Raw genomic sequence first — 23738 nt, 5'->3', positions numbered from 1 at the left:
AATAGCATTTTTTTATTTGAAAGTTAAAAACATCTATCATTTACAAAGGGCTTACCTGAGTTAAATGAAGTTGGAAATGGAGTTACATTTTAAAATATTTTTTCCCAGCAACAGAAATTTGATTAACAGATTCAGAAGTGGAAGGAACATTATTAGAGTAGTTGATTTCTTCATGTTATGTCTAAAAAAGGTGCCCGAAGTTATACTACACTTAGAATCACACCTTTACTGAAAGTATCACAAATAGTATACCACAGACACATTTTGATTCTTTCCCTATAAAAATAGACACATGCTTACCGAAATGAATGGACATCCTTTCAGCAACTACATTTCCTAGTCAAATAAAATAAAATAGAAAAAAGCTGTATTAACCCCAACTGTTGAATCACTGAAGTGTTTCCTCACAGTATCTAGGCAAAACATGAAAGCATATTTTATGGGAGGAGTCACTGCTTTAGACATCTGGATTTCTCTCTAAAGGAAGCCTGACCAGTAGGACATTTACTCAGAAGCCATACACTGGTTTGGAGTATTTGAAGTCAAAGCCAGCAGAGGACAAGGAAAACCTACAGCCTGAAAAGCTGAATTAAGTATCTGTCACTGAATTGCTTAACAAAGTATGGCTTACAAGAAGAAGCAGTAGTCTCACATGACTAGAAACACTAATTAGATATTTCCTTATTTATGATTTTTTGTTCCATTTCCCAAGCATTATTATTTAGTGAAAGAAATGATGAAAAGCAAGGTACCTTATGACTACAGTGGAGTATTTTTATGACACTAAGAAGCAATCAAAGCTATCATGTCCTTACATAGCATTTGAGATGTATAGTATTGCAAGCACATCCAGTATTAGTGGTGTAGATGAAAGTGGACTGATGCTTTTTGGTAGGCCTTCTATTGAAATGGCAGCACTCGAAATGCTGAAAAAAAAGACCAAAAACCTGGAGAAGTGCAAATCATGAAAATCACTCTTCCCATTAAAACTTCTTTTTGCACATCCCCAAGCTTATATATATATCAACTCAGACATTGCCATACCTCGGAGAAAAGGGAATATTCACAGAAATGACATCTTGGTCTTGGTATGTACAAGACTGATCTTTCAGCCATTCAATCTCGGCAGTTTGGGACTCGGCCTAGCAGGCCCCCATATTTCAAATGGTTACCTTTTGGTATCCATAACACAATGTACATATTTATAAGAAAAAAAAAAAAAAAAAAATTGTATGGGCTCCTAACAGATTGTCCTTGGGAGGGGGGCAACTGGGAATTTAGGCTAGGCTCCTCAATGGTCCCCTGGACTGCAAGCCTAGCAACTACCTATAAGGGTCTATTTAAAAATGTTCTGCTATTAGAAAGGCAGTAGAGAATTAGTAAAGACGAATGAATATTCTGATATCTTATGCAGATGAGAGGATATGATGAAAAAAAGAGAAAGAAAAAAAAACTTTCAAGTATTACTTTAAATTTCTATGCAGTTCAAATCAGTTTCTGACAGTATTATGAAACATAAAGCAAAGACACAAACTTATTATCCCAAAATAATGAAATTACAAAATCACGAAAAATGTAAATGGCAAATATCCTGTAAATGTCAATATTATCTGAGCTTTTATTGTGTCCCTGTGGTCTGTGCTTGTTTGCTTCTTTGTCCTGTGCCTTAAAGAATTTGTTTAGCGTCCATGCTTTTATGTGGCATAGGATCATGGGATCCAGATGCCATGTGTGACATAGGATCATGTGATCAACATGGCTTGGGTGGCATAGGATCATGTGGTCAGCATGGCATGGGTCAAACAATGGAAAATAGCAGACACTTTTCATGTAGTTGTTTTACTTCCTTGATGCTTCATTTACTTGACTGAAGAGGATGCGGCAACTTAAGATGTATCTGAGGTGTGTTTTCACAAGCAGCCCATTTTCAATATTGATATGAAGAACAACTACTAAATATTTAAGTGGGGGGTTTACACTTCGAAGATACAGTGGTTTACAACTACATCATGAGGCTCATGAAAATATCTTCACCTGATGCTGTTTCGAGCTTGTAGTGTATGTTGTACTGTCAGAAATGTAACTAATTCATTAAACGTTGATCTACGTGCTTTGTTTTCAGTGCTTCTGGGACTCCATTGAATGTACACATAGGATACATGACTTGCACTGTTAACATCTTCTTACATAAGTTTTATCATGCATGAGTAGTAACCAAATAACTTTTATTTTTTCCAGCTTGGATACATATTTGTTGTCCTTTCATTATATAAAAGTGCACTTAATCGAGTAGCTCTTGTGATTAATCAGGAGCAAGGTGATCACTTGTGACTTGTGGAACAAAAGTAACAGATTTACCAGCTAATATGGTAATTTTGTCTCTTTTTGCCAAACAAATCTTATACTTCCCACAGATATACATATTATCACACTAATTGCAAAATATAATCAATGATGGTGGTATCTCAGCTTTACTCATGCTGTAGGTTTCCACAGTATGGTGTGGCTGGGTGTATGCCAAGGTTGGCAATTCCTTGACAAGGTTTGAAAATTTAGCATCTTTGACCATATAGTTTTGACAGATGGAGTCACTACACATTTATCCAAATGTGCCCAGCTTAAGTGGAGCCATTAACCTTGTGTGTGTGTGTGTGTGTGTGTGTATGTGAGAACTTTTCTTTCAAGTCACAATATATTTCTTTTAAAACTCGCAAAAGATATACTTTGGCTGTTTGGCCAACTCTGTGTTATTACTTGGTTGTAATACGATGTTCCAAAATAGCTTGTATATATATATATATATATATATATATATATATATATATATATATATATATATATATACATACATACATATTCCTTGCAGGATACCATTCCATACACTAAAAGGAATGTTTCAGAATTTTTAAAGATGGCATACATAGTGCATAACTATAATTTTGCATTTATGGGAAAAGTTCTGTTAACTAATATGTACATTGCTTGATTCAAATATTGTAAATGTCTTGCAGTAGTTAGGATTAGTAGACGTTCTCTCTTTATACATGAAATTCAAACACTAGTGAACCATTCATCAGTGGAGAATCTGATAATATCAATGAGTTCAATTTTCATGATATGATAACATGTTTCCATATGACCTGACTGCTGCTTTGCAAACAGAAGTTACAGAAAATATTTGTGCATGTCTCATAGCTTCAGTGTACTGTTGTGATCAAGTACTTTAAGTGGAGAATTGTGAAGGTCTGTAATAATGACATCCACATATACCACACTGGCATTGCTACTATCAGCAAACATATGAAATGTAAATAGCTTGTTGCAACTAATTCTACCTCAGATTACCCATAATATAGCATTACTACAAATGCTTGAAACAAAGTAAAACATTTTGCCACTGTCCATCAAAAACATTATGTTTTTATAACACTTTTGCCAATTATAGTAATATCGATATTAATGTCTTTGAATGTCATTATTACAGATTTCAATGTGTTGAAATTTTAGATATTTTTAATCCGACATGATTTTCAGTATTCTGAGTTTCCTGCTATATGATTTCAACAATTCCACATTCAAAACAATTAATTTTTGTAATTTGTTAGGCACTAACTCCAAACTGGTCAGGACCTATTAATCCATTATTTTTTATGACTTTTGCATACTCCTTTGCAGATTTGTAAGAAGTACGAGGTAAATCCGGATTTTCATAATCAACATGGAAAAGTCCAAACCGGACATCATATCCAAATGTCCATTCAAAGTTATCAAGAAGAGACCAGGCAAAATATCCTTGAACATCAACATGGTCTTCAGAGATAGCTACAACAAAAAAAATCAGTGATAATGAAAGTGAACTAATACAAACCAAAGTAACTAAAACAACATTTTCTTTCATTCTTGAAAACAATATTTTTTCTGCTAAAGAAAGCACAACCTACGCTGTCAGATTTCAAGTCAAGAGCAAACCAGGAGACATTCTCTAGAAAACACGTAGAGGAGGACAAGATTAAGTCCATACTTTGATCAAACCACCTTTCAGCCTTACAGATTGCTTCTGAAAATCCATTTTGTCAATATGCGATACATGCCAAGAAAACATTTCCTCTATCTATAGCTCCCGCATGGCACATTGTTAATGCTAGGGCTACAGACCTTGCACATTTCACTGATCAGCACCAAAAGAGGAATCTCCCTGCAAAAACAGAAAGGTGCTTAAAAAGTATCTCCCCAGACAGGCTGTTTCATATCAATTAACTGCACCATGGTATACACTCATAAGAAACATGGATCGATATGACACTTGGGGTTATCAGTGGATAGTTCCCTTTTTTCATATAAAAGGTGAAATGTAATAACCAGAACATTTCACATGGTGATCTATTTGCACAATATCAGGACACACAGATATCATCATGTTAATTCTATTTAGCGCTATGGTCAGACCATATGGGTAATCATGATGTGTTTATTCCTTGACTGTGGTCAGAAAAATGGAAATGATATAAATGCAATTCGCAAAGATGACAACAGGTCTGTAAAAAATGAGCTACTGAGAAATATTAGAAAAATATACCAGAAAGATTGATATTCTTCACACATAAAGTCTGTTCAGAGGTGATCAAAGGCAAGTCCTTGGATGCTCATTAGCTTTTGATTTATCTCATATGTTACAAGAAATAATTTGATGGTAGGAACAGATTTCACTCTAGTTTAAGATATTCTTTGATGTGTATGTGGAGCTATCCAGTGGAATCATTTACCATTAGGGATTAAACAAGCTGCAAATACATAAAAAATTCAAGCCTCTGATTGATTATTAGGCTAGAAAGCTTGTAAAAACATGTATACTGTTTTTATTTTATTTCTTTATTCACTTCCTCAGTGTTCATGACCCACAGGCATCCACAGATACCCGTCACATCTCCTAGCAGCCCCTAAAATTCATTAGTGGCCGTTTCCCCATAGGTACCATCACTGAGAAATCCCCTTAGTTCTCAAGAATCACAGTCAGATGGCTAATTCAACTGTGGGTTAGAAAACAGTACAGAGTAGGGAGGTTTGGAGGCTGGAAACCTTTATCCTTGTATGCTGGTGAACTTTAGGTCCTTTATACAAGGAGGCATGAAAAGCAATAAGCTGAGACTGCATGTTTCCTGCAAGTGTTGCGCCTCCTTTACTGATAATGCTATCACTAGTGCTGCCCAGTCTTAGGCCTCCAGCAGAGGTTGTGCTGGCAGTTTTAGTCCCATCATCCTACTTCTATGATAACTTTACATAATTAATCAATAACTTTTTGCAAGGAATGATACTTTTAAAGACCTATGCATATCTCATCATATCCAGCTTCCAAAATGAAACTTCCAGCAATTGAGGCCCACTTCCCAAATCTATGTAAACAGAATTGCAGAAGGGCATCTTGTCTATGTGATGTGGCCAAGAGATAATGTATGACAGTGCCAACTCATGGCCTATAAATGTCATGGGGGGGTGCAGTATGGCTGTAACAGGGGAATTCAATGCTCTGGCATAACCTAGACATTTTACAGTGGGCAGGACAGTGTAATATGGGTACAGAGTATATAATTAAAAATTCCTGGCTACACCCCTGGTGATACCTCATATTTTTGCTGGGTCCTTCATAACATGTTTGATTTTCTAGTACAACACTGAGGATTACAGTCAGTGAGTAATGACATTCATCAGAATTTTATACTTTTTACTGTTCAAAAGAATGCATTTTGTTATGCAAAACTTGTTGTTCTACTAATTTCTTAAGTGAGAGTAATATTTAAAAATTATCCCTGATTGTGAGTCTTTGTCCCCCCCATTATTTTAGGCTCTGTCCAGAATTCCTGAGCAAAGTCAGGAGGTATGACAGACTTAATTCAATCACATTAGTTTTGAAAAGACAATAATCCTGCAAGCTTGCCCCAACTGAGGTAGAGACAGCCAAAGGCTCTGAAGACGAAAAAGATTTCTGTGGCATACCAGACTCTGAAAGGGTCTCAGTAGAGGCCTGCATAGCAATTGCATCGGGCATCAGGGGCTGAGAAGCTTCTCACTGAATTCCGGAGTACTGGTGACCTGCTTAGCGGAAAAGTCTTCAGAAGGCTTAGCCTTGTGAGGTTTGTCTCTGTCTTTATCCCTATGCTTTTTAGGAGGCTCTACGGATTGTTGGCTGACTGATGCCATATGAGAAGATGGAGGATGAAAATAGCTGTCTACAAAAAGAGCTCTCAGACGAATGGTTCTTGCATTAAAGAGGGCACAGAACCAGCAACGGGTGATGTTGTGATCTGGGCCTAAGTAAGTGACGGAATATGAATGGAAGTCTCGGTGTGGGATCTGCTTTCCACAGGTGAGACAATTTTTAACTTTTTTGGACATTGGTTAGTGCAAGAAAAAGAGATCCCCAACGGGTACTTAGCTTTAGACAATTTCAGCTGTGATCCGTACTCTAGTAGCAACCGACCGGCACACTTGCGAACTGCTTCTGCTATGAGCTCCATGGCAAGAAAGACTGATGTAATTGCATCAACCGCCTTGCTTTATAGCACTGATGACCTGACGTCAGTCTACAGGCGACAGCAGCTGATGCAGAAAAACACTGACTCTGGTATTCGGGCCGGCCGAGGGCTATCACAGAAGGGATAACCCACAGGTGATGACTGCAACAGTGAAACATGAAGAACATCTGAAATATAGTCTCTTAAACACAACTAATAAATCCAAAATTTCAGAGACATTTTTTCACAGTTTGGCAATGAGCTTAGCTTCTACCTTGGTATTCTCTGCAAAATGATGGGGGAAGGTGATCCACGAAAGCAAACAGTAGTTACAGGATAACTTCTGATTAAATATTGATATGGTTTGTTGGGGAGAGGACAAAATCTGTCAAAGTCTCATATAGCCGTTACATTATGTAATTCCTTCACAGTTAAAGTTAGTGTAAAAAGCAATGTCTTTCGGTTTCTCCCGTTAGAGGTCACCACTGTGGATCACTGGTCTGCAGACTGATTGGCAGTGGAAATTTTACGGTGTCAAGTTGCCAGCCTGGCTGCCAACCTATACAGAAGGCATACGCACACGCACCCACACACACACATGCACCTACTGCAGGTCTTCTAAAACTCACTCGACTACGGGGAGGACATGGTCTCCACACAGAAGGCGCTCCAGCCAAGAATTAAACTGGAGAACCTCTTGCTTTTAAGTGACAACGCTAACCACTGCACCACAGCAGCCATTCTACCATCTCAGAAGTTTGGACATTTCATTGGAACACTGTGTATTTTGTACCACATACTTTATTGTAGTTTTTAATTTTATTTTTTTAGTGAACTGACTTGTGAAACTGACATATGACCTCTTATACAAAGCTGGAAAATTCTACGTTGTCAGAGGGCTTTTGTTGTTACAATTTGCCACTATGCTTGGTTTCCACCTGAGAGCTATTCAGCCTCTGGACAAAAGGGATGGGGGCTGCTGCTGTATGAAAATTAAATGGCTGTTATAGGATCACTTCTGAATGGTTATTGATATGATATGTTGGAAGGAGTGAAAGTATCTTTCAAACAGCAACATGAGCATTTCATGTTTTTTTACTTCACAGTCAAAGATAGTGTACCCTTTCAGAAGTTACACAATCTTCCAGGGTAGTTTCTTGTTTTACGTCACTGATTTTTTTTAAGTGAACTGTCTACAGAGTATTGACATAAGATTTTTTATTCCCAGCTAGAAAAAAAAACTGCTTCGGAGGGTTTGTGTTGTCACAGTCTGGCACAATGCTTGGTTTCCACCTGAGGATTATTTGACATCTGCACAAAATATGTATGAAAGCAAACAGCAGTTTAAGAATAACTTTTGAATGATTATTGATATGGTCTGTTGGGGGGATAGGGTCTGTCAAACAGCTCTATGACCATATGTAATTCCTTCATGGTCAGAGGTAGTGGACCCAGTCAAAGTGGCACAGTCCACTAGGGCAGCATGTGCATGTTTATAACAAGGGCTCTGACATATGACTTCTTATATAGCTAGAAAGTCAGAGTGTAAGAGGGCTTTTGCGGTCACAGTGTGGTACAATGTTTTATTTCTGCTGAGGGTTTATGTCCAGAATATATGTGCACCAAATCTGCAGTACCTCAGATATGAAAATACTATGTATTTACCAGAAAAAAATAATGTTTTAATTCTAACAGGCTATGGCTGCAACGCCATGCTTATTAGCAGCTAAAGCTGTTCAGTCAAACGCAGAAGCAAGCTGCAGTGGAAATTCTATGGTTGGAATTGCAGTCCTAAAGGTGTTTTGTAGTTAAATATCATGGTATTACCTAAACGTTTTGTTACAATCTCAAAGGCAGGTAGAGAAAAGCCTTTGGTTTGAGCTCTTTGTGCCTTTACTGCCAGTCTGACAGTTTGCATATTACTTGATTTTCCTTGTGGGTGTTGCAAACTTCTCTTCAGTACTTTAAGTAAAATTGGAGAATATACCTATATATCTATCTATCTATCTATCTATCTATCTATCTATCTATCTATCTACAATGGATATAAAAAGTGTACACACCCCTGTTAAAATGCCAGGTTTTGTGACATAAAAAAATGAGACTACAATAAATAATTTAGAAACTTTCCCCAACTTTAATGTGACCTATAACCTGTACAATTCAATTGAAAAACAAATAAATCTGTTAGGGGAAAAATGTAAAAAATAAAAAAGCGTACAATAAGCTGGTTGCATAAGTGTGCGCACCCTTAAACTAATACTTTGTTGAAGCACCTTTTGATTTAATTACAGCATTCATTCTTCTTGGGTACACAGCTGCCATCAATTAAAGAGACTCTGATTAACCCCAAATAAAGTTCAGCTGTCCTAGTAGGATTTTCTTGACATTTACTCAGTTGCCTGCTACAGCAAAAGTCATGGTTCGCAGAGAGTTTACAAAGCATCAAAGGGATCTCATTGCTGAAACATATCAGTCAGGAGAAGGGATATACCATGGGACACAGTGAAGACAGTCATCAGAAAGTGGAGAAAATATGGGACAACAGTGACGTTGCAAAGAACTGAACGTCCCTCCAAATGACAAGATGAAAACTGGTCAGGGAGGCTGCCAAGAGACCTACAACAACACTGAAGGAGCTGCAGGAATTTCTGGCAAGTACTAGTTGTGTACTACATGTGACAACAATCTCCCGTATTCTCTATATGTTTGGACTATGGGGTAGGGCTGCAAGACGGAAGCCTTTTCTGACACAGAAAAGCATCCAGGCCCAACAAAAATTTGCAAAACAATACATCAAATCTCCTTAAAACATGTGGGAAAATGTGTTAAAGAAATCCCAATTCCTACGAGCTACACGCTCTAGGGACCTAAACCTCGTCACCACAATAAACAGAACATGCTGGAGGGATAGATTCCTGTCCCAGAGACTTCCCATAATCTGGACCAAACTACCTATCTATATCAAACAAAGCTCCTCATTAGCACTCTTCAAGAAAAATCTTGATGATTGGATGGGAGATAGAAAATTCACCCCGGGGATCACTTCTGTGGCTCTGCTCGACAGTGGCACAGGAAAATAATTTTCTTGGGTGGCAAAAGCCAGGGTACCTTTGGCTAGGCTTATATAGGCCCTAGGGCCAATAGCCTAGTACCTACCTATGAACCTACGAGACCAAGGTTGAACTTTTTGGCCACAATTCCAAAACGTACGTTTGGGGCAAAAACACCACTTCGCATCACCAAAAGAACACCATCCCCACGATGAAGCATGGCGGTGGCAGTATCATCTTTGGGGTTACTTTTCTTCAGCTGGAACTGCGGCTTTAATCAAGGTGGAGGGAATTATGAACAGTTCCAAATACAAGTCACTTTTGGCCCAAAACTGTCAGGCATCTGCTAGAAAGTTGAAGATGAGGAGGACTTTCACCTTTCAGCATGACAATGACCCCAAACATACATCCAAATCAACAAAAGAATGGCTTCACCAGAAGAAAATTAAAGATTTGGAGTGGCCCAGCCAGAGCCCAGGCATAAATCCAATAGGAAACCTGTGGGGTGACCTGAAGAGGGCTGTGCACAAGAGATGCCCTCACAATCTGACAGATTTGGAGTGCTTTTGCAAGGAAGAGTAGGCAAATATTGCCAAGTCAAGATGTGCCATGCTGATAGACTCCTACCCAAGAAGACTGAATGCTGTAATTAAATCAAAAGTGCTTCAACAAAGAATTAGTTTAAGGGTGTGCACACTTATGGAACCAGCTTATTGTACATTTTTTATTTTTTATATTTTCCCCCTATCTGATTTGTTTGTCAATTGAATTGTACAGGTTATAGGCCACATTAAAGGTGGGAAAAGTTTTGAAATTATTTATTGTGGTCTCATTTTTTTATATCACAAAAACCTGGCATTTTAACAGGGGTGTGTACACTTTTTATATCCACTGTATATATGTATACATGTGCAGGTTGTAGTATGCTATGGCTAAAGCAATTGGATGAAATATAGAGATGTACTGCACTAAGAAGCTCTAGGGTTAGGTGTGTGTCATAAACCTGAAAGATGCATAACATTGTGGTAATGTTCATTATAAGACAAAACTGTATATGTTATCTTTACAGATGACCCTAGCATCTAAGTGCATTTTGTAGCCAAAGGCCATAATATAGCAGTTTTCTAAAGAAACTGCTTTAATACTGTGTGTGGTTACAAAGAAATGGGCCTTTCATTTTAGGTACCACCACCACTAGTTTCATATACTCACCTGGATGCTATGGTTTTATTTGTTTCACAAAAATATAAATGTATTTTTTAACCTGACAAATAGTTTGAATTTAAGTCATATAACTTATGCATTTTTTTATGAAATAAGAACCAGAAATGCTGCTGTTTTCTGGGGGAAATTAATATTTTGTCATTTTTATGTTACAGCAAAGTAGACATTCCACATGCTTTGACTAGTATATACATGTTTCAGATTATCAACACAAATGGGTCAATGACCCTAAACCAAAACTGTTTGAAAATAAAAAATAAATCCACCAACACTGAATAGCCGATGACGGTTTAATGCTCCAAAATACACAAACAATCTCAGTTGCACCGAACAACTAAGCGCTTTCGCCGTGGTTAACAAACCTTGGCATCATCAGAGTCTGATGATGCCAAGGTTTGTTAACCACGGCGAAAGCGCTTAGTTGTTCGGTGCAACTGAGATTGTTTGTGTATTTTGCAGCATTAAACCGTCATCGGCTATTCAGTGTTGGTGGATTTATTTTTATGTTTCAGATTATGCTGACACCAGTATAAATAATTAAATAAATGCCCATTTTCCCTTCTTAAGATTCCCTGTTGCCCCCATGTCCCCCAGCTTCCAACATCTCTTCCTAGGTACAAAGCTCCCAAACTGTTCCTGTGGTATTATACATCCCTAATACAAAAACGGGTCACTATGTAAATGCCATCTCCTCCTCCATCACTTAGTACCGGTGCTGCAGTCCTCACAGGAGAACTGTTAATATCATGGCAAGCTCTGCCAAAAACAATATTAATGATTTACAAAGCAAACCCCCTATAAAAGTTACATGTCATGTCACACCCTTCAGCCCATCAATGGAACACTGAGTAATATGCTGCAAACTCTGACACAATAAGAAAATATTGTTTGCTTATAATGGATGATTTTCTAAGAACTGTTAGCTTTTTGAGGGACGGGTCATTTGGCTTACAGATGCTCAAACATGCTCAGACGTGGGAGGTGGCCCTATGGTTTTCAGTGTAGCTTACAGTTAGATAGATTGACATTTCATCACTTTGGACATATGGCAGACTTTTTACAAATGTACACTTTTCTCTATAGAAGCACAGGGTTCTGAAAATAAACATCAAAGATTACTGTTTCCAAATATGAATATAAAGTTAAAAAAGGTCAGGTCATACTTGCACTTCTTATATATACAGGTGGTATCTCACAATTCAACTGTAATCCATTCCGGAATGGGAATGCCATTTCCCATACAAATGTATGGAAAATGGTTTAATTTTTTCCCGGCCCAAACAAAATTAAAAAATACACTAAAAAATGTTTCTAAAATGTAGCTCACCATGATTTGAAGTGTAGAACATCACTTAAATCGAGGAGAGGGTGTGGCGGAGGGATGGAGGAGGAATGGAGGACTACTGTACATTCCTAGAACTATGGCTCACATGTCACATGCACATTTATTTGATGTTAAATCCATTTAAGAATGCAAGCCAACGTTTTCAGACAAGCTAAAATGCATCACTGTGAGACAGCAGTTATGAAATGAATATCTGTTCTCTCTGATTATGATTAATGTTTTATTTAGCTCACTTTAATGTGATATAAATTTTAACATAAAACATCTTACAGTATTTTCCTATCCACACCCCCAAAAGAAATAACATCATAACTTAAAACATCTTACAACAGTTTTCTATCCACACCCCCAAAATAAATAACACACAATACAGTGTATACTGGTGTGAGTTTTTTTAATTCCTCTCCAGGACTTTGCTCAGTGGCTCCCCTACATGGTTCATTCATTCAGGTAAGTTGGCATCATACACTTGTGCCCATTCTCTCTGCCCAGCCCCACCAGTGTCCATGTCAAAAACTGAACACGTCATCATATTTACACTATTTAGAGTCCACTTAGTCTTTAGTTGTTGAAAGGGGAGTCTTCTTCACCCTGTCCTGCCTGTTTCCTCTGTTTTTCACAAGTGTAGGAAAAAACAATTTTGTCCAGGGTCACTTGTCTCTCCCTCTTTTTCAGGATGGTCTGGAAGTGGTGCATGATTGTGTTGTTAAACAAGTCCGTCATCCTGTTGGTGTCACCTGTGTTGGGGTGCCACTCTAAGACTGGAGCCTACACCTTCTCCCATTTGGATAAAAGTTCTTTAATGCAAGCTGTTGGCATAGCTCCTTTTTCCCTGGCATCTTCATCTTCTGTTCTGCTATTCATCCGATTTCTCCTCCTCTCTCAAGTTTACCTATGATTTCTTTCTTCTTTCCAATGCTCAGCCTCTTACTTTTCCTGCCAGTATCACTCTTCTTTGGCCCCATGTCTTCACTTCTTTGCAACACAAAGAAACTGTACTACATAAACAACATAACAACAACAACAGGAAACAGTGAACAACTTTTCAGCCTCCTTTCCGGGTCGCATTGCGAGACATTGGTTGAACTGCATGACACCTGAGTGGCCGAAAGCATGGCTGAATTGCAAAATGGTTGAGTTGTGAGGTGGTTGAATTGTGAGGTACCAGTTGTACATAATATTTTGTCAACATGCATAATCTCAACAAAACTTGATCAACATTATGCATGTCGACACACTATTGCACATGTGCTGAGAATTAATTCTTGGCGCATGCAAAACCTAAAAGAAAGCAAGCATGATTTCTTGCAGGAGGCAAGCATCCCTGTACCCTCATTGTGCCCCCCCCCACTCTGTGTTACTTGTATATTCTAACTCTGACATCACATAATCCATGGAAAAAAGGGTATATTTCCCTATCCGGAGATTGTCGATCTCACAACCTGTCAGCCATCTGTTTAGTCAACCAAACTGGGTTGATTATACAGACATCGACCAAAGTGCCATTTGACAAAGTTCACACACACACACACACACACACATATATATATATATATATATATATATATATATATATATATATATATAAGCTGAGAATTGCTAAGCTTAATGTAGGTTCACTGACAGGACGCAGGTTGGAAGTGGATGACCTGATATGGAGGAGGCTGGACATCCTATGTATACAAGAGACAAGATGAAAGGGCAGTGTAGCAAAGCCATTTGGTTTGGGATCCAGACTCTACTACTCAGAAGGTGGGGGGCTAGAAATGGTGTAGGAATTGTGGTGAGAGAGAGGCTTCAGAAGGCAGTGAGGGATATCATCAAAATTAATGCTAGACTCACGACAATCAGACTCCAGTGTAATGATAGGGCAGTATTCATAATCTTAACGTATGCCCCACAACAGTGTTGTAATAGAGAGGAAAAGAGTGCATTCATACAGCAGTTACAGGATCTACTAGATAAAGAATGACAATATGAATTGGTGTTGATAATGGATGACTTGAATGCATATATATCAGGACAGACAGAATAGAATATGAGGACTGCCTAAGTCCACATGGGTGGGACAACACGAAGAAAGAAGGAGAAGCCATTCTAGACTACTCTCTGGCAAATGGCTTAAAGGTAGCCAACACATGGTTCATGATCACATACAAAAGTAGCCAACATGCAACTCAGGTAGACTTCCTCCTAGTAAGGAAAAGGCATTGGGGTAGAATCCATGATTGCAAAGTCAACCCCAGCGAAACAGTTGGCCCACAGAATAAACCACTAGTTTCCAAACTCAACTGCAAACAGTGGTCAGAGAAGGCTCTAAGGTCAACAGAGACCAGGCTGAAGACCAAGAAATTGACTGGTGAGAAAGTACAGCAATTCAAGGAATTACTCGGGGTTCTAGCACCCCAAGAGAAGGAAATAGGTGGAGTTGAACAAGAATGGCAGCACCTAACAACAGCATGTGTTAGGATTACAGAAAAGATATCTGGCCAAGCCAGGTATGGAAATAAGATACATAAGGAAAGCTGATGGTGGAATGCAGAAGTCCAGGAAGTCATCAAAAGAAAGAAGGAGTGCAGGAAGAAGTGGGAGATAGAAAAGACTGACCAAGCTAGGAAGGACTACTGGTTGGCTAACAAAGAAGCTAAGAAAGAAGTTGCAATAGCAAAGAATAGGGCATCAGAGGCACTCTACCAACTTCAGGAAAGTGACTCAGTAAGGGGCACAAAGAAATTATATCAGGTTGCAAGGCAAAGAAAGAAAGATAAAGAAGAAAGTCAGACACGCTTCATAAGGGATGCCAGCAGCAACCTGCTTACCAGTCCACAGGATATCAAAGGCAGATGGAAGGAGTAGTTCCAGCAGCTTCTGAATGAAGAAAACCCCACAGAAGCTGTTCTGCCCCAGAAAGAGCCTACAATGACAGAAGAAAAGGAGCCCACCCTAGGAGAAGTAAGAACAGCACTAAGGAAAATTAAGTCAGGGAAAGCAGCAGGCTCAAATGAGGTTACAGAAGATATAATAAAGATGCTGGGTGAGATGGGGAGAAATGGTTCCTGAGGGTACTCATAGCAGTGTGAAGGAAAATGCGTATTCCAGATGACTGGGGAATAAGCATACTCATGCCAGTGTACAAGAACAAAAGGGACATCCACAACTGTGGACAGTACATAGGCATCAAACTCCTATCACATTGCATAAAAGTTCTGGAGAGGGTGATTTATAAACAGATATGCAGAGTAGTACAATGTAAGATGGGAGATGAGCAGTTCGGATTCAAATCTGGATGCAGCACAATTGACCCGATGTTTGCAGTGAGACAATTACTTGAGAAGAAGCTAGAGAAGGGGAGAGAGTCCAACCGGGCATTCCTAGACTTGGAGAAAGCATATGCCAAGTTCCCAAGAGAGCTGATCTGGGCAGTACTGCAGTGGTTTGAAGTCCCAGAAACATTGGCAGAATTAGTGCAGGCTATGTAGAAGGATCCAATGACTTAAGTACGAACAGTGTTCAGCCTCACAGAGGGGTTCCTAGTGGGAGTGAGCATGCACCAGGGTTCAGCTCTGAGCCCACTGCTGTTCATACTGGTGATGGACTACATTAACTAACAGGTCAGAGGGGATATATCAACAAAGTTGTTGCATGCAGACGATGTGGCATTACAGGCAGACTCTGATCAAGAACTTCAGCAGAGGATAGGAGAATGGAATTTAAAACTAAAGGCACATGGGATGAAACTAAGCACAGTGGTAACGGCAGCAAACTGGGGAAATCAGTAGAAGCTGAGAATAGACATAGAAAGAAGTTAGTGAAACAGGTAAAACAGCTTCAAGTATCTGGAAGGGGTGGTTGAGGAAAAGGGAAGCCTGAATGAAGAGGTCAAAGCTAACATCAGAGGGGCTTCAGCCAACTGGCATAGAGTATCAGGTGTAGTGTATGACAGAAGAATGTCAAAGAAGCTGAAAAGTAGGGTGTACAAGACAGTGGTGCGACCACTACTACTGTATGGTAAAGAAACCTGGGCAGTAAAGGCAGAACAGTTGAAGAAGCTAGAAGTGATGGAAATGAAGTGTCTGAGAAGGGTGGTAGGATGCACACTGTAGGACAGATGAAGAAAGGTGGACCTAAGAGCAGACGCCAAAATAGCTCCAATTGCATAAAACATCAAACAGAACAGATTACAGTGGTTTGGACATGTGCAGAAAAGCAGAAGACAATCTGTTGAGGAAGATTTCATACAGACAGGAAGAAGGTAAGAGGAAGCGAGGATGTCCAACAAAGAGGTGGATGGATTATGTGAAAGAAGATCTGCAACAGTCAGGCACGGATATTGAAGAAAGCAGGAGTGTGGCATTGAATCAAGAGCATTGGCAACAGTTAACATGATACCCCGACCCCATGTAGAAAAATGGGGAAAAAGGAGGCTGATGATGATCTCTCTCTCTCTATATATATATATATATATATATATATTTATATATATATATATATATATATATATATATATATACACACACACACACACACACACACACACACACACACACACACACACACACACACACACATGTATGTGTGTGTGTATGCTGTGGTAACATCAGCCTTGCATATGCATTGTAATATAAGACATTGTAACTTCACACCACCTAGTGTAAATTAGGGTAATAGCTGCATATATTACTGACAAACAGGTATGTGTACATTGTGTGTCAGCCAAAGACCTTACACTATATTTCTTATACACAAAATGTTGGTGGACCTGCGCCTCACAATATGAAGAAAACAGAACCGTAATAATATGTCTTCTTAAAAAGCATATCTGATTGGCAGCAGTCTCATAAAAGCACACTATTTTTGCATAAAACATCAGTTAGGTTTCATTTCAATGCACAGAAATAATGTCAATGAAAATGCACTGCATTTATTATATAGAGTGACTAATGCATTAGCCCTTACTAGATACAAACTGCCCCACCCCTGCAGGTACTCCAACATTCCTTACAATGTGCACCACACTCATGCCACTGTTACAGTAGTATAGCAGCAGAAAATTACAGCTGTAAAAATAATACTGGGAGACGAGTTACACTACTGTGAAGGTGGAGGGATTATGGAGTCTGAGAGGAAACTAGCTTAATGTCTATACTTCTGATACTGCAAATTAATTTTATGTAATTAGTCTAAAGCTTCTTCCAAGGAATGATGCTTTTAAATAAATATGCTTTAAGAGTGCATCAGGTCTTCGCTACCTTTTCATGTTACTTTGGTAACTCTGGTGTCTACTGGGTCAGGCTCACTTTTATTGGTGGCCCCACAAAAAACCTCTACAATAATTACATGTAGTTAGTAAAAACTGAACATACAAGTAACACTGAACCATTAATTATATAACTCCGTAAAGCATTACAGTAAAAGTTGTTTAAGCAATAATCCATGACTGTGCTTAGGTATATCGGATTTACCCCCAGTTAGTGTGCCAGAGTGATTAAACAAAGCCAAACATGGGTAAATCCTAATATACCCACAAACAGTTGTGACTTACCTTTCTTAAGTAATATCTTTCTATAAGCCACTGTAGTGTTCCTCTAAGGTCTTCCTTGTTCACTGACGTACTGTGCAACAGTGGGAATGTAGGTCCCATATGCATGTGCAGCACATCAGTGCAGAGCAGTGCAGGAGAAGCAAGAGAGAGAAGAGAATCTCCAGGAACTGTTTATTTATTTATTTATTTTTTTATACTGCCGAGAGTTTACTAGAGTGCAGAAATGCAAGGAAAATCAGTATGTTCCAGATTTTTAGTTTTGCAGAATGTACCTGATTTTTCTCATATTTTGTCCTGCTTTCTAAGCATATGTTAAAGAAAGTCTTGCCACTCAACTGTCCTTTCAGTGGCTAGACTTTTTTCTATTAGTATATGCTCAATTTACAACAGACATGCTGGTTGGGCTATCCAATCATTGTGCTCATTTTTGAATAGCAATGAGCCGATATTGTATAATTAGCAATATCATCAAGCATGTCAATGTGATTTCCTTGAGACTTTGAAAGGAGTGGGACTAAGTAAGAACAACATTTTGGGCTGTAACTTGTACAGTTATGATTAGCCTGCTGTAATATTTTAACAAAAGGCAAACTATATTTGAAAAGAAAGGTGGCAGTAAAAAATATAGGAAAAAATGGTCAAAACAGAAGTTGTTACAATGTTTCATCAAGAAGGCAAAGATAGTTAACAATAGAGAGCAAAGGATAAACAAGAAAGTGATATTTCATGAAAGCAAACACTGGTTAACCTATGTACAAGACCGCTGAAAAGCTAGGAAAAGGCAGATGTTTTGAGAACAAAGGAAGAACAATCTAGTATGAGCAGGAACATACTTTGGAACACACAGGTGGCATAACGGTTAAGGGCTTCTCCTCACATGCACAAGGTACAAGGTTAGATCTTCACCTCTGGCCATTACCTGTATGGAATTTTCATGTTCTTCCTCTACCTGTGGTGTTTCTCCCACCTCCCAAAAATGAGTGTTTCCACCTCAGACTTACACAAAAATTGAGTTGTGGGCAGCATCACACACTCTAGATGGTGTCTATCATGGAAGAGTTGTCTAGATCTACCACATTGGACATCAGCTACGGTGCATAACACACTCTAGTCAGGAGGACATAGACCACAGCTTGCCATTCTCGGCCAAGCCAGTTGGTGGTGTAAAAACCAGATCTAGGTGATTTGGATGCGTTGAATAATGTTTTCAAAGATGGGCATGGGTATTTGCAAGTGATGAGTCAGGTGAGGATGCAGACTACTCCAACCTTTGCCAGGAACCCATGATAATGGTGAGATGACCTGAGACGTACCTCCCTGGACTATATGAAAAGAGACATAGAGGAGCTCTCTGAGCATGTAGCCCAGGCCGGTATGACCCTGACCTTGAGTAGCATCTTACCCTCACCAAGAATGATGCCACAATATGAAGACAAGATGATCAATTTCAACAACTGGCTTAAGTATTGGTGTCATTCAAAGGGGATCCAATGCCTATCAGCCTGGGATGACATGCTCGACAAGCCACGATGCTTCGCTAGGGATGGTTTGCAACTGTCACCGCTGGGCTTAAATATAAACCCCTATGTCAACAGATGGGTTGCAAACTGGCTCAAGGACAGAACCCACATGGTTAGAATTGCTGGAGCCATGTCAGACTCCAAACCAGTTACAAGTGGTGTCCCACAAGGCTCAGTCCTGGGACCTCTCTTGTTCGGTATATATTTCTCGGAGGTACAGGCCAACACAGAAGGACTGTGGCTGACCAAGTTCGCAGATGACTGCAAACTGGGCGCCATAATCAACTCTCCAGCCGACACAAGCATCCTCCAAAAGGGGCTCATAGAAACAGACAACTGGTGCCAGAGCCATGGCCTCAAGCTAAACGCCAAAAAGTGTATAGTCATCCTCTTTGGCAAAAACAAAGTGCCCACAAATTACCACATAGGTGGTAATCCATTAAGTACAGAAGAAGTAATTAGGGACCTGGGGACCCAAGTTGATATCAATCTCTCATTTGACAACCACGTGGCCAAAGTGGTTAGAAAAACATTTTATATAGCCCACCTAATCATGAAGGGATTCACATCTAGATCAGGGGAGGTCATCATGCCTCTTTACTCATCCCTCATCAGGCCCATAATTGAGTACAATGCCCCTTTTGGGATGTACCTTACCAGACACCTGCAGCAACTGGAAAGACCCCAAAAGTACATCACCAAGAGGATCAAAGGGCTCAAACAGATGCCATATGCTGCCCAGTTAAAGAAACTCCAGCTCTACTCAGTGGCATACCACCTGCTCAGAGGCGATCTGTGCCTGACGTACAAAGCCATGTCCAACCCGGAATTAATGGACATGCTGCACCTCAGAAAATCCAAATCCCATCGAGCCACGCTCGAGAGACTTGAACCTCAGCACTGAAATAAATAGGACATGCTGGAGGGACAGATTCATAACCCAGAGGCTCCCTTCACTCTGGAATAAAATCCCAGTCCAGGTTAGGCAGAGTCCCTCATTGACTCTCTTCAAGAGGAATCTTGATGAGTGGATGGGAGATCATAGGTTTACCCCGGGTATCACTTCTGTGTAACTGTTAGACAGAGGCACAGTATACTAACCTCGAAAAAGGGCATAGCAAAATTAATTTAAAATGGGTGGTGAAAGCCAAACATACTCTGGCTAGGCTTATAAATGCCCTAGGGCAGATAGCCTAGTACGAACCTATGAACCTATGAGGTCTATGTGACCCTAATGGCCAGTGTGTGCCTGCCATAAAGCCCAACAGTCCTAGATCAATAAGCTACTGTCCATCCGTCTGGTGTCCACTTACACAGCTTGGGTTATCTGGGATAGTTCTGCTGAGTAAAAGCTGAAAAAAATGTATTGCTACACTCAATATAGGTTCACTGAAAGGACAGAGCTTGGAAGTGGATGATATGATTGGACATGCTCTCTATCCAGAAGCAAAGATGGAAAGGCATTGCAACAAAGCCACTTGGCTTGGAATCCAGAGTCTATTATTCAGGAGGAGGGCAGACTAGAAATGGTGTGGGAATTGTGGTGAGGGAGAGGCTTCAGACGATACAGAGGAATATTATCAGAATTAGTGACAGACTCATGTCACTCACACTCCAGTTTAAGGATAGGGCAGTATTCATAATCTTAGCTTATGCTCCACAGCACAGTTGTGACAGCGAGGAACAGACTGCATACAGGCAGCAATTGCAAGACCTACTAAATAAAGCAGGGTGAAATGAGTTGGTGTTGATGAAGAGGAATGCACATATCAGGACAGACTGAACATAATATGACAACTGCTAGGGTACATATGGTTGAGGCAACGGGAATAAAAAAGTGGAGGCCATTCTATACTTCTTTGCAAATGGCTTGATGGTGGCTAACATAAGAGATACAGTCACAAGATCATATAATAGTGGCCAAAATGCAACTCAGGGAGACTTCCTCCTAGTAAGAAAAGGGTACTTTAGTTAGACAGAATCTCCTGAAGACAGTGAAGAATGATGTCACAATTTGTGACATACTCACAACAATCAAACTACACTGTAAGTCTAAGGCATCTTCATAATCTCAGCATATGCCCCGCAGCAGGACCATGATAGTGAAGAAAAGACCATTCAGGTAGAGGTTGCAGGACTTCCCAGATAAAGTGAGAGATAAAAAGGGAAAAAAATGAGTTAGTGTTGATAATGCGACACCTTAATACTCCTATCAGAACAGACTGAACAGGATATGAGGACTGCCTGAGTCTACATGGGAGGGACAACAGGAATAAACAAGAACAGACTATTCTAGACTTCTGTTTGGCAAATGGATTAAATGTGGCCAACATGTGTTTAATCAAAAGAGAGTGTCATAAGACCACATGCAAGAGGGGTCAGCATGTAACTGTGGTAAACTTCCTCCTACTAAAGAAAGGGCACTTGCAAAATCACATATTGCAAAGCCATCCTCAATGAAATGGTCAGTCCCCAAAATAAACCACTGGTAGCCACAATCAGTTCCAAGAAGTTGCCAAAGAAGGTTCTAAGCTCAGGTACTACGCTGAAGACCTGAAAGTTGACTGGACTGAAAGCATAAGAGTCAGCAGACCAGTTATGCAGCCATGCCAGAAAAAAACAATTAGGTACATAAGGAAACCTGGTAATGGAATATATACATCTAGGACATTATCAAAAAAACAGAAAAGAGTGCAGTGAGAAGTGGGAGATAGAAAAGATGAACCAAGCTAAGGAGGAGGAGTATGGGCAGGCTAAAGGAGCAGTCATGATAACACAGAAGAAGGTATCAAAGAAACTCTACAATCGTCTGCAGAGTGACTCAGCAGATGGCACAGAGAAGCTCTGTCAGGTGGCAAGGCAATGACTGAAAATAAGACAATTTGTCAGATGCCATTCATAAGGGATGACAGCAACAATCTTCTCACCATTCCACAGGATATCAAGGACAGATGGATGAAGTATGTCAAGATGATTCTGACTGACGAAAATCCTTAAAAAGCTGTACTGCAACACACACGGCCTATAATAACCGAGGAAGAAGAACCCACCCAAGAAGTATGAAGTACAATAAAGTCAAAGAAATCAGCTGACTTAGCTAAAAATCACAGCAGCATGATCAAGATGTTGGACAAATAACACCTGGGAGTACTAATCACACTATAAAGAGAAAGGTATATCCCAGATGAACTGCAGAATAAGCACTGTAGTACCAGTGTATAAGAACAAAGGGGACATTCATAACTGTAAACAGAGGTATTACTCTCCTGTCACACTGCAAAAAAGTGCTGGAGATGGTGGCTGATAAATCAATACACAAAGCAGTAGAAGGTAAAATGGAAAATGAGCAGTTTAGATTTAGAGCAGGTTGCAGTACAACTGACACATTGTTTCTAGTCCAGATACTGGAGAAGACATGGAAGATGGAGAAAGAGTCCAACTGAGCAATCCTAGACTTGGAGGAAGCATATGACAAGGTCCCAAACGTACAGCTAATTAATGCAGTAATGTGATGGTTCAATGTTCAGGCTATCTACAAGGACACAATAACACAAGTATGAACAGTGTTCAGACTCACAGGGGGTTCCCAGAGGGACTGTGTGTGCATCATGGTTCAGCTTTGATCCCACTACTGGTCATACTCATGATGGGCTACATTAATAAACAAGTACAATGGAATAAAGCAAATCACTTGTATGCCAATGATGTGGTATTACATGCAGGCTCTAAGCAGGAGCTTCAGCAAATGTTAGGGGACTAGAATAAAACTTGAAGGCACATGTGATGAAACTGAGAACAACAAGAATGTAGTCATAAGAGCAAATGGTGAAATAACAAAGGTTCTGAAAATTAAGACACAATGGAAGCGAGTCGTACAGGTTAACCACTTCAAGTATCTGAGAGGAAATGTTAAGATGAAGAGATGTCTGAATGAGGATGTCAGATTTAAAATCAGAGGTACTGCAACAACTGGCACAAAGCATCAGGGATAGAGTTTTGTAGCAGAATGCCAAAGAAGCTGAAAGTAAAGCATACAAAACTGTGGTGTGCCCATTGCTTCTGTAATGCACAGAAACCTGGGTAGTGAAGGCCAAGCAGCTGAGAAAGCATAAGGTGAAGAAGATGGAATACTTGACACAAGTATTAGGATGCACTCTGCGGGACAGAAAGAAATGAGGACATTAGAATAGATGTCAAAGTAGCCCCGACTGCAGAGAAAATGAAAAACAGTTTATGATGGTTTGGTTAAATGTGCAGGAAAAAGAACACAAGTTAGTAAAGAAGATCTGAGAGAGATAGAAAGAACAGCCATAGTGGAATGGACCTGTAGCAGTCAGGCATGACTGTGGAAGACAGTAGGGGAGTGGCTATCAATCAAAAGAAGTGGTGCTGCCCGGCACAACACCCTGAACCCATGCAGAAATAGCAAAAAGAGGGATGATGATGACAGAGTAGTTTGTATAGCTGCACAAAGTAGGTAGGAATTACTGGTGGAAGTGCTGTAAGCAGCTTCAGACAAATGAAGCAATAAAGGCCAAATAACTG

The 23738-nt window shown here is 39.7% G+C and overlaps 1 protein-coding gene across 1 annotated transcript in view; it reads right to left on the bottom strand.

Moving 5' to 3' along the window:
* Nucleotides 1–2208: 2208 nt before the first annotated feature.
* The window catches only part of LOC122793992 (cytosolic beta-glucosidase-like), a 337884-nt gene continuing 316354 nt past the window's right edge, over nucleotides 2209–23738 (bottom strand). Inside the window, exon 5 of the mRNA XM_044062082.1 lies at nucleotides 2209–3822. Within this exon, the coding sequence (XP_043918017.1) occupies nucleotides 3602–3822 (221 nt within the window). The 3' untranslated portion in view covers nucleotides 2209–3601. The remainder of the gene's footprint in view (nucleotides 3823–23738) is intronic.

Source organism: Protopterus annectens, chromosome 2.part1, assembly GCF_019279795.1.
Source record: "Protopterus annectens isolate FY-2018-M chromosome 2.part1, PAN1.0, whole genome shotgun sequence".
Classification (NCBI taxonomy): Eukaryota; Metazoa; Chordata; order Ceratodontiformes; family Protopteridae; genus Protopterus; species Protopterus annectens.
This window is presented reverse-complemented; position numbering and strand designations above follow the sequence as displayed.